General features: G+C 43.7%; 1 protein-coding gene across 5 annotated transcripts in view; it reads left to right on the top strand.

Annotated features, from left to right (window-relative positions):
- The window catches only part of PTBP2 (polypyrimidine tract binding protein 2), an 81,560-nt gene that overhangs the window by 26,663 nt on the left and 42,850 nt on the right, over positions 1 to 12,047 (top strand). For 4 of the 5 annotated variants that reach the window (XM_056867469.1, XM_056867470.1, XM_056867471.1 and 1 more), the window contains exon 4: positions 8,114 to 8,286. In XM_056867469.1, coding sequence (XP_056723447.1) covers positions 8,114 to 8,286 — 173 coding nt within the window. The remainder of the gene's footprint in view (positions 1 to 8,113; positions 8,287 to 12,047) is intronic. The other variant, XM_056867473.1, reaches the window with a different exon arrangement.

A 12,047-nucleotide genomic window follows, 5' to 3' on the forward strand; every position in this document is an offset into this window, starting at 1 on the left:
ATCCACATCTTCCCATATTTAGACGATATCTTGGTGAGCGCTCCTTCAGAACAATTGTCCTTAACAACACACGGAGACCATCCTCCGGTCTCTAGAACTCCACGGTTTCATGGTAAACCGGATCAAGAGCACCCTCTCTCCGTCCCAATTCATCCATCACCTGGGGGTGTTCATAGACACGAACCAGAATGCAGTATTCCTTCCACCAGACAAGATTTCCTCCATTGTCAAGTTGACAAGGACAGTGATTCTTTCTGAATCCTCCGGCCTGTCCTTAGTCAGACTGCAGGGGAAAATGGTGGCATGCATAGGGATTGTGCCATGGGCTCGCCTCCACTTTATCACCCAATAAAGGTTGCAAAATGTCAAAGGCAGCTATCAGCAAGTGCATCAAACAGTGAATCCAGCTGTTCTATCAACTTTGCAACATACCAGTGCCGTTAGGAATTACCGTTCACTCTGTCCGCAGTGCCGCCACTTCAGCAGCATTTGATGGCCATGCATCCGTGGAAGAAATCTGTAAGGCTGCGACCTGGTCAAGCCCTTCTATGTTCATGACACTACAAGATAAATGCCTATTCTTCATCCAACGCTGTATTCGGCAGGAGAGTCCTCCAGAATGTTGTATCAAATGATCAATGAAGACTCCCTCCCAGTGAACGTCAGCTTTTGAAGATCCCGCTGATGAAGATGTACTCCGAACTCAGTGGGAGAACAGAACCTTGGCTTACCTGTGAAGGTTCCTTCTACACTGAGGAAGGAGTACATCTTGCCCGCCCAGGGTGAAGAATGGATCAAGATGAAGAATGTCAAGGGTCCAAATAAAGCTGAATAAAAAATAAAAAATGGGAAAATAAAACATTATATATAGGAATAATAAATAAGGGGAATTAGAATAAAGTATTTTCATGTTCTACTTGTTACTAATTATTGGTTTTAAGCTGTGTTTTTGCAGTGGCTGCTCCTTGTTCTTTTGGGTGCACATCTGTCTTTCTGTTTTTAAAAATTCTGCTATGGAACTCCTCGAACTGGATATCAGAGGGCGGTCCTAGCACACGTGACAGAAAGCAAAGGTTTTTTGGATCCTGCCTCCCTGAGCATAGGAACGACAAAACCCGCTGATGAAGATATACTCCTCCCTCAGTGTAGAAGGAACCTTCACAGGTAAGCCAAGGTTCCAGTCTCCATCCTCTCCCTCCCCCCAATGATTGAGAGACACCAGTGAAGGGCATGGAGGCGAGACCACTTCTAGATAACATGCTCCTTAAGCATGGAGTTTCTAGGTGCCAGCGGTGTGGAATTGAATTTATTTAATTTTAAATTGGCTATGCTATATTGTATTGCATTTTTATATAATCATGACTCTGTTGTATTTTATATGTTAGCCACCCTGAGTCTGGTTCACTGGGTGAGGGTGAGATACAATTATTATTATTATCATTATCATCATCTATATTATGTACCACTCCAGGTACCTGATTTACTTCTACCATCTTAGAAACACAGAACAGACCAACATGGAGAACTACACTGTGTGCTTCAATATACTGATTTATGAAAAGTAGAGCAGATTCATCTCTTAAAAACTGAGTTATATTAACTGTTTACAGTTGTGGGAACACATTACTTACAACTGCATGAACTGGATTATTCACAAAACTAATATTTGACACACTAGCCTGAGTGTGTAAAATGCTATCAAATATCCACAATCACGCATAAAGCTTTTACCTCAAGTAAACTCTATGCCCATCATTGAAGTTATCAACTGGTAAGATTATTATTTGATAAACCACCTCCCTCAGTAACAGCTAAAGTCTAGAAGTATAGCCTATTGAATGCAACATAAAGATTATTCTATTATAAATCTTCATTGCATACATTCAGACAATGGTTATTCAGATGTAAAACTGAATCTCTTAATGAAGTTTTAAGAGCTGCCCACCAATGGTCATAATGATAAAACTATAGGCTTCTATCTTTGGTTTTCCAGTAAACTACAAATTGAGTTGGCTTTGCTAGGTTTTGATTCAGGAAGGTAGAAAATGTTGATGCTTTTGTAAGGCAACTGTATATCTGACTTTCATGTTAAAGACTGGAAGCTTTGATCTTCATTGCCCACCAGTGACTCCAAAACTGTGGTTCTTAGATCTGACAGAAACAATATAGATACCATGGTCATTTTCTGTTTGAGAAACTCTCTTTACTCAAGGTTGTTTTTTCCATCTGTGTCTGGCCTAGTTCTGTACTATGCATGAAGTTTGAAAAGCACAGCCTCCATTGTTGAACACACACGAGCACATGAAGCTGCCTTATACTGAATCAGACCTTTGGTCCATCAAAGTCAGTATTGTCTACTCAGACCGGCAGCAGCTCTCCAGGGTCTCAGGTAGAGGTATTCATATCACCTAATTGCCTAGTACCTTTATCTGGAGACGCTGGGAATTGAACCTGGGACCTTCTGCATGCCAAGCAGATGCTCTACCACTGAGCCACAGCCCCTGCCCAAAACCATGTGGGGAAGAACCTATGGAACAGAGAGGGTTTCTTTCTGTGATATTATACATGAACCCATGAAGCTGCCTTATACTGAATCAGACCCTTGGTCCATCAAAGTCAGTATTGTCTACTCAGACTGGCAGCGGCTCTCCAGGATCTCAGGCAGAGGTCTTTCACAACACCTACCTGCCTAGTCCCTTTAACTGGTGATTCTGGGGATTGAACCTGGGATCTTCTGCATGCCAAGCAGATGCTCTACTTTGGTCAGTCCTATATCAGGCCAGGCACATGAAAAATGTCCTCCACACGTAGAATTAGAACGCGAGTCCTGAGGTACAAGGGGATAATCTGAAGCTGTTGTGCATACTGCTTCCAGTCTAAGTACACCTCCCTATGAAGGAAAAAATGGGAGATGTACTTAACCAGTAAGTAACGTTAAACCCCTATTCAAGATACAGAGTGTGTGTGTGTGGGTGGGGGGGCAACACTTGAAAAAGAAAGTGAGATTGAACTATGTAATAGTAACAGTACAGCAGTAATTTGTGTGACAATTCAATTACAATTATTTAAGTAATTTCATTTAGATCCGGCCTTTGTCCCCAATGGGCACCCAAAGTGGCTTACATTGTTTTCCTCTCCTCTGTTTTATCCTTGCAATGCCCTGTGAGGTAGGTTAGGCTGATAGTATATGACTGGCCAATGTCACCCAGCAAGCTTCAGTGGCAGAGCAGAGATTCAAACCTCGGTCTCCCAGATCCTAGTTCAACACTCTAACCACTTCACCATACTTTACTTTACCTGGAGATGTCAGGGATTGAACCTTGATTCTTTTAAATGCAAAGCAGATTCTGTGCCACTGGGTCACAGCTTCCTTTTTGCATAATCTGAGTCTTCAGTTGTATTTTTTTAAACTTAATGCCATATTAACGTTATTTTTAGCTCAAATCATGTTCCTTCCAAGTGGTTAGTCCAGTAAACCAATCTGAACAGGATAGGGTGATTCAAGAAGGGTGATTCAAGAAGGGACCCAAAAGTGAGGTGGGATAAATGGGTAATGAATTTTCTGATAAGGAGGAAGGAATCCCTAAACTGGAAGGGATGCTATGGCTCACAGTAAGGCAGACCAATTGCTTTTCTTTTTCTTTTCTTTTTTTTTTTGAATTTTTTTTTATTTTCTCATATAAACTCATCAAAAGTTACATAATTACATAACATAAACAGTTCCTATCTAATCAATCTCATAGCTGTTAACTTTATTTCAGCTTTCCCCCTACCCACCTCTATCCTTTTAATATCTCTACATTCCCCTTTATATTTAATTTCTAATTCTTTATATTTATTTCATTTAATCTTAACAGTAATCTTAGGCAGACCAATTGCTAATGGAGAAAGGAGAAGCTAGCAGGCAGAATGGATAGGAAAACATGGAGAGTGAATTCTGAGAAGGGAAGGCGAACGGGATACAGAGAAAGCATACTCCATTTGTCGTGTTGAAGAGGGTACAGTGATTTTGGGCTCATGGTGATGGAAGAAGTTCCAGGAGGTGGGAGCAGAACCTAATACGAGGCATGCCCTTCATATGCACCTGGATTTACCTGGGTGCAGATATGGGTATCCCTGCTATTGGCTGAATGTGGTGAAGAACTGGGATCTGTGATGACATTCTGCTAAAAGTGCAGGATCCAGCTGCCCGTTGGTGAAATTTTGGTTGCACTGTGACTGGTGCAACATCAGGATCCAAGAACCCATTGGTTCAAGGGTTAGAATCCAAGCTGCCATATGACAGTTCAAATTTGCCATTGTAAGAAAGATGCTCAGCAGTGCCTAGGTGATGTAATGGATACCAGGAGATGAGTCAAGTCTGGCTGCAGATGACTGAGTCAAATGGGTATGAGGTGTGACTCAGACATGTTGACATTGGCTGGGGGTGGGGGAGAGATGTTGAAGGCCCTTCCAGGATACTTGATTAGGTTTCCTGTGAGGTCTCTGTTGTGAGAGATCTGGAGAGGAAAGCTGCTTATCTTGCACACTTGGGTTGTTATTTATGGGGTGTGAGGAGTTTTGGAGAATTACACAAAGGAGCCTTAATTAATGTGGCAGTGGAGCTCCGAGACTGCTTCTCCTTGAAAGAACCTAGAGAATTACATGTTTAAAAAAAGGATCAAAGTGTCATGTGATGTAGGAAGTAAAGAGTGAGATGTAATTGAAAACTTGTTAGCCTTTAAGATGCCACAACACTTTTTTGTTTAATTATACTTTAATCTCATTCTATTTACTAATTCTTCTCCTGGGACCTACATCTAATTGTTAGTACCATTAACTGGGTTCCATTTGGGTCCCTCTGTATGGTTTCTTTGCAGTTCCCAGAGGGTTCTCAATTAGATTCATTTTGATATGGAAACCTTCTATGCTAAGAACAATCTTTTTCATAAGAGCATGTATGCTTTGAACCAAAATTATATAGTACTCTTTGCTGAGCTCTGTCTTCTTCCTGTGAAAGACTTAACTTTAAGAACAAGGAATAATGATCTTTTCCTTTTGTTCCAGTTTGCTTCCTCAAGGAATAGGAGTGATAGGGTGTGAGGAAGGGTGCGGGTTTGCAGTCATATATTGCCACCCAATAAATTGACTGATATTCCGTGTATCAGATGGGAAATATCCAATACTGCTCCTGTCCCCCCAACAAATCCCAATTCCACTAATACCATTCCCAGTAGCACTGGAATTAGTAACCTTATCAGGAAGGTAGGAACACCTATTGAGGAACTAATACTGCCCAGCTGGTTGGTGGTACGTCTGCCCTTTAAATTTTAAATAGCCATTTTTAAAATGTAGACAAAGGTCTAGCCCCGTTGAAAATAGTGTCCCTTTAAAGTTTAAAGGGCAGATATGCTGCCAACCTGTTGGGGGGCACTCTAAATAATGGGGCAAGAGGGTAGCCAAGTCTCAGGGGACTCTGAGGAGCCTGCATCCCCCCTCCATTCTTTTTCTGCTTTGCGGGGCTGGGGCCTGGGCCTGGGGCTACTTGCAGAATGGCCTGAATGGCCCAAAGCTTGGCTGTGTGGCATGGGCTGTCACCCAGTATTAGTTAAGCCTCTAAGGTTTGTAGGACAGGAATTAGGCATCCTTCTTCCACTTTACATTTGAATATATGATTTCTCTTGAACTTTTAGTCAGTAATATGTTAAGTCAGTTTTCCATATTATGGTAACCATTTACTATCTCACTAGCACATTCTGTGGTGTTTCTAATCTAAATGCTTGTTTATCAAAGTTGATAATGTTTTAGAGTACCGTATATACTCGAGTATAAGCCGAGTTTTTTAGACATGATTTTTGGCTTAAAAAACTCACCTCGGCTTATACTCGGGTCAATACGGTAATTCACCTGCCGGGCCCTCTCCCAGCGCGCTCCTGCCGGCCAGCTGATGGGCGGGCTGTCCCGCCTTCTCCCCCCACCCCACCCGATCGCGCCTTCTGCGCGGTGGCAGTGGCGGCTTCTTCCCACCCCACCCCACCCAATCGCACCTTCTGCGCAGCAGCGGCGGCGATTTCTTCCCACCCCACCGCGCCTTTTGCGCGATCACGCCTTCTGCGCGGCGGCGGTTTCTTCACTCCCCACCCCACCTTCTGCGCGGCGGCGGTTTCTTCCCCACCTCACCCGGCCCGGTCCTCCCACTTGCCAGCTGACCCTGCGGGGTCTCCTGCGCGCAGGGAAGGGGCAGCCGCCACCGCCTGCCTGTGCACCTGGAGCCCGGTCAGGTAAGCCTGCGGGGGGGGAGGGGGTGCATTTCCCCCTTGGCTTATACGTGGGTGCCTAATTTTTCCCCATTTTTGGGGTGAAATTAGGCACCTCGGCTTATACTCGGGTCGGCTTATACCCAAGTATATACGGTAACTGACCATCTTTTAGCAATTGTGATCATCTGCTTTTCTCCTGAACTAATTGTGCTCATGTCCCTTTCTCACAATACATCTTTCAGCTAAGTCTCCTGCTGCAAAGTATGTTACAATCTTTTGAAAGATTTGGTTTAAAAAACAAACCATAAAGCTTCTGGCATATTATGCTATCAGATTGAAACATGGTTGTTGGAAAGTGAATCAGATTCTCACAATCTTTGGTCAGAACACATGGCTATCTGGGTTGGAGTAATGCAGTGTTTCCAAAGTCATGTCATTTATTTAAAATTATAATTAGAGGCATACTTAGTTTTCACTTCAAAAGTTTGATTTTTAATGTGCAATAGAACTACTTGTCCTCCTGTGTCATTCGTTTGGGCATACTTTCTGCCTGGATAGTTGTAACTCATCCTACTGACTGGATGGTAGTGGCGTTTGACAGGCAGTTTCCTGTAAAAATAGATAATTCTCCTCCGTTTTTACATTCATATCCAATATAGAAATGGAGCAGAATTACCTACTCCCCCTCCCCAGCAGAGTCTGACTGAAACAAGGTAAGGCCAGAACAGCAAATCATGCAGAGATGCAGCGGGAAACATCCTATGTGGGTGAATACATCTGGGCTCTAATTTTTTTGGGGGGGGGCTTAATACATGCTAGCAGTTTTCGGATGACACATTAGTGTGGTCCAGTCCACAGTTTGGAAATCATTAAATCAATTAATCATGTTGTTAACTTGATAATAAGAGTTATTACCCTTGATAACATGAGTATATGAAAATGTTATCAGTTATAATATGATGATTACCGTATATACTCGCGTATAAGCCGAGTTTTTCAGCCCAAAAAAAGGGCTGAAAAAGCCGGCCTCGGCTTATACGCGGGTCAATACGGTAGGGGAGGGAGGAAGGAGGAGGGAGGGGGGAACTTACCGCCGCCGCCATCGCCGCCGTGCCCGCGTGGCTTCCCCCAGCCAGGAGCGCCCTGGGAGGGCCTCCTGTGGCCGCGGGAAGGGCTTGCTGCCGCCCCCGCCGGGTGCATCGAGGCTCCTGCCGGCCGGCGCCGGCCTGGGAGGGCCTCTGGAGGCCCCGTCGCCACCCCTGCCGGGCGCAGCGAGGCTCCTGCCGGCCAGCGCCGGCCTGGGAGGGCCTCTGGAGGCCCCGTCGCCGCCCCTGCCGGGCGCAGCGAGGCTCCTGCCGGCCGGCGCCGGCCTGGGAGGGCTTCTGGAGGCCTCTGGAGGCCCCGTCGCCGCCCCTGCCGGGCGCAGCGCAGCTCCTACCGGCCAGCGCCGGCCTGCGCACCTGGATTGAGGTAAGCCTGCAGGGGGGGAGGGGTTATAAGCCGACCCTCGGCTTATACGCGGGTGCCTAATTTTTCCCCATTTTGGGGGAGAAATTAGGCACCTCGGCTTATACGCGGGTCGGCTTATACACGGGTATATACGGTATTGTTTCTCAGTGGGTCAGGAAATTAATTCTGTAGTGGATGCAGAAAAATATATATGGTAAGTTGACTGTTCAGAGATTATAGATACCTCTTGGTGAGCACAGTTTTTATTGAGTTTATTCACTTTTTGATAAAAGGTAAATTACTTATTTCATATACTTATTTGGAAATTGTACACATTTACAAACTGTTTGGGAGGGGATTATTGAGTGAGAAATAAATAGGGTAGCTTTCTTTTGTGAAATAAACTATAAACAAATGTCTTTCAGCCAATGGTAACGACAACAAGAAATTCAAAGGTGAAGATAAAATGGACGGGGCTCCTTCTCGTGTTCTTCATATCAGGAAATTGCCAGGTGAAGTGACAGAAACAGAAGTTATTGCGTTAGGCTTACCTTTTGGTAAGGTGACCAACATTCTCATGCTCAAAGGAAAGAACCAGGTACTTTCTAATTTTGTTCTGTTATTCTAGTATAGGAAACATCCCCTTCCTCAGAACTTGATTATTCTATCTACCAGGAGTGGGCCCACATCCTAGCATTTGAGCCAGGAGATGAGATGTTCCCTTCCATTATCTTTCAGTGCCTTTGCCAGGCCTGAAAGTATTTCAGTTTCCCAGATCAGTCATGGGCCAATATTGTTGTCCTTTTGCAGAAATGATGAAAAATGTTAAGTACTGTTACAATTTTTGTAGGCTTCTGTTTTTTTGTTTTTTTCAGCCCTTGCTTGATCCTGTTTTCTGATGTTGTGCAGCAAAACATGGGAATAGATTCTAAGTATGGGTAGAACCTGACTACATTTAAGCATTTTAGATAGGGTTGCCAGCCCTGGATTGGGAAATACCTGGAGATTTGGGGGTAGAACCTGAGGAGTGTGGAGTTTAGAGAGGGGAGGGATTTCAGAACCATATACTGTCATAGAATCATAGAGTTGGAAGGGACAACCAGGGTCATCTAGTCCAACCCTGCACAAGCAGGAAATTCACAACTACCCCCCCCACACCCACAGTGACCCCTGCTCCATGCCCAAAACATGGCCAAGATGCCCTCCCTCTCATGATCTGCCTAAGGTGATAGAATCAGCATTGCTGATAGATGGCCATCTAGCCTCTGCTTAAAAACCTCCAGGGAAGGAGAGCTTACCACCTCCCAAGGAAGCCTATTCCACTGAAGAACTGCTCTAACTGTTAGAAAATTATTCCTAATGTCTATATGGAAACTCTTTTGATTTAATTTCAACCTGTTGGTTCTGGTCCGACCTTCTGGGGCAACAGAAAACAACTTGGCACCATCCTTTATATGAGATCCCTTCAGGTACTTGAAGATGGTTATCATGTCACCTCTCAGTCTTCTGGCATAGAGTCCAATTTCCAAATCAGCCATTTTCTCCAGGTGAACTGATTTCTGTTGCCTGGGGATCAGTTGTAATCCCAGGAGATCTCTAGCCACCACTTGGAGGCTGGCACGCTAATTTATCCCTGTTGTTTCCAACGGAGAAAACAACCACTGAATAAAGTGATGGTGCTGAATATCTAAACTGGGAGAGTTAGAACAATGAACTTTGGGATCCTCATATACACACAAAGCAGAAGCCCCTTCAGAATGAACTCCAGACCTCCAGTGTTTAGGCCTCATTCAGTTCCACTGAACACTTCAAGAGTTTCTCTCTCCCCCCTCCCTTTCCCAAAACTTAGCTTTTCATAGAACAACTGTTGGCAGTGAGGCCTCTCAGCTGAAGAGAGAAATCCTGAGCTTAAAGATTGCATGTCATTTTAATATTGGGAGCTATAATTTCCATTTCCCAGCATCAATGGATAATACTGCATGTATTCCCTGAAGTGTCCAGGCCTTAATCATGAGGTCTGGGTCACTAGGGGGAAAAGGTGGTTATAGCGGAGAAGGCTGGTGGGATGACCTGGTGGCAGGAAAATAGCACAGAGTCCCCCCCATATCTGAGTCAGAACTGGGTTTAAATTTGGTGCCCAATCCAAATCAGGCCCAAACTAATATAATTGAGGCACCTATGCAGATCAAGCCCAGGGCAATTTGCATGATCATCAAAAGCCTGGCTAATTGTATGCTCCCTCTGCAAGAGATCCCTGCTCTACATATTGAAAAGTCTGAAGGTTTGTCTTGCAGGTTGAGAAATCTGGAGCACACGGAAGGGGGCTGGAATAAAGCTGACAAATTGCTCCTTAAGCATATTTGCTATCTTTTTCAGCTTTCTGTGTCTGAAATAGCCTTGCAGCCATAGAGAAGCATACAGACAGACAGTTCAGATCACACAAATAAACATGACTTAGGTTTTTCAGAGGGCTTTATCTAAGAGAATCGATGACTCAAGTATTAGCTTTTTTCAGCCTTGTATTGACCCATGATATCACAAAATCACACATCATCTTCCATATTACATATTATAAAATTACATGCATGTGTTTGCAGGAAGCAATCAACTTGGAGAAGGATGAGCAGATATTTTTGGTTAGCATGCTCTTGAGCAAACAGCCTGAACACCTTCTGCCTACCAGCATGTTTACATATTAACTGGCGGAAGAAGCAAAAGACTCCTCTAAAAAGCTAATTTTAGGGGAATGGTTCTCGTATTTTATTCCTTCCCTTCCCCCAGAACCTCTCATCATGAATGACCCGTGGAAAGCTTTTGGTTTTTTTTTTTATCACAATAGATGTTGCAAAACAGCCAGAATAATCTCTGTTTAGTAAACCATATCTCTAGATAAAGTAAAATTTGATTACACGAACAATAAGATGTGTGCTGATACAGAATCCAATTTTACCATCCTGTGAGCCTTTTTGATAGGCTTTCGAGCTTTAGCTCAGACTCAGGACAACCAAGTAATCTCATAGGCCTCTGACATCAAATATGTATCTATGACAAAGGGTGTAAATCCAGGTCCACACTGAATGCTGCTATTTTAAAAAAGACGTCCAACCTTGCCCTTCCTATGGAGGACATTTGGGAGAATTAGCGATAAAGAACTTCTGAATTATTATCTTTAATGAAGGGCTTTAATAGTCCGTTCCCAAGTTGAAAGCTGTGAAAAGGCAGGTGGGAAGTCTCAGGAAACATCTTCTGTCATATGACCTTCTCCATACACAAAAGAGCTGCCAGAGATGCCCTGCTGAGGCTACCATTTTAGACCTAGAATCATAAAATTAAAAAATTGGAAGAGGCTTACAGACCACCCAGTCCAACCCCCTGCTCAATGCAGAATAACCTAAAACATCCCTGACAAATGGCCATCCAGCCTCCACAAAAACCACCAAGGAGAGAGAACCCACCAGATCCCTAGGCAACTGATTCCATTGTTGAACCACTCTTGTTGTTAAAAAGGTTTTCCTAGAATCGTCCATTATTTTCCCACCCATAATTTAAACCAATTATTAGACCTACTCTAGGTACCATGTTTTGTGGAGGCAAGACTGGCATCTGCTACAAGCCAGAGCAGATTCTGCTAGTTCCATGGAATACCCTCACTCAGGAGGTGTGTTTGGACACATTGTTTACTACTTTTAGGATGCTAACAAAAACACTCTTGTTACATCAGTTGTGGAGACAGAGACTTTTGTTTATTGAATGCTGTTTGAAATCTCAGGGCGGTATGTTTTGCTTTGTTGGTTTTATTATTTTGTTGCAAAATTGATAATGTAATATTTTTAAAGTGATATATAAATTTAGTATATGTGTAGAGAAACACCTACATTAATTGTATTGACATGGTATCCATTACGTTGTGTTAACCTGCAGAGCTCCTTTCAGATATTTGGGGTATGTAGAACTCCCATAAAACTTTGGTTGACTTGAATTCCACCCACTAATTTTCCATCCGTTTTTATTGTACCCTTCCTTCAAGGAGTTCTGGAGGTGTATATGGGTTCTCCTTTCCTTCATTTTATTTTCACAGCAACACTGTGAAGTAGGGTAGGTTGGGACAGAATGACTGGCCTGAGGTCAGTCGACTGAGCTTTGTGGCAGAATAAGGATTTGAACCTGGCTCTTACCAGTCGCAGTCTGACACACTACAGTGATTGGTATGATATGTTATCCCCTTTTCAATGTGCTGGGAAGTGAAATGCTGGAGCTTGGTCATGGCTTTATGTTCATTCCTTTAGCTAGGCTAGAACTGGTTTCTACCCTGGCTTCAGCTAACCTGCCTATCTTTTGTTATGCCAGCCTCTTCTTCCT

Source organism: Euleptes europaea, chromosome 2 (genome assembly GCF_029931775.1).
Source record: "Euleptes europaea isolate rEulEur1 chromosome 2, rEulEur1.hap1, whole genome shotgun sequence".
NCBI classification, from domain to species: domain Eukaryota; kingdom Metazoa; phylum Chordata; class Lepidosauria; order Squamata; family Sphaerodactylidae; genus Euleptes; species Euleptes europaea.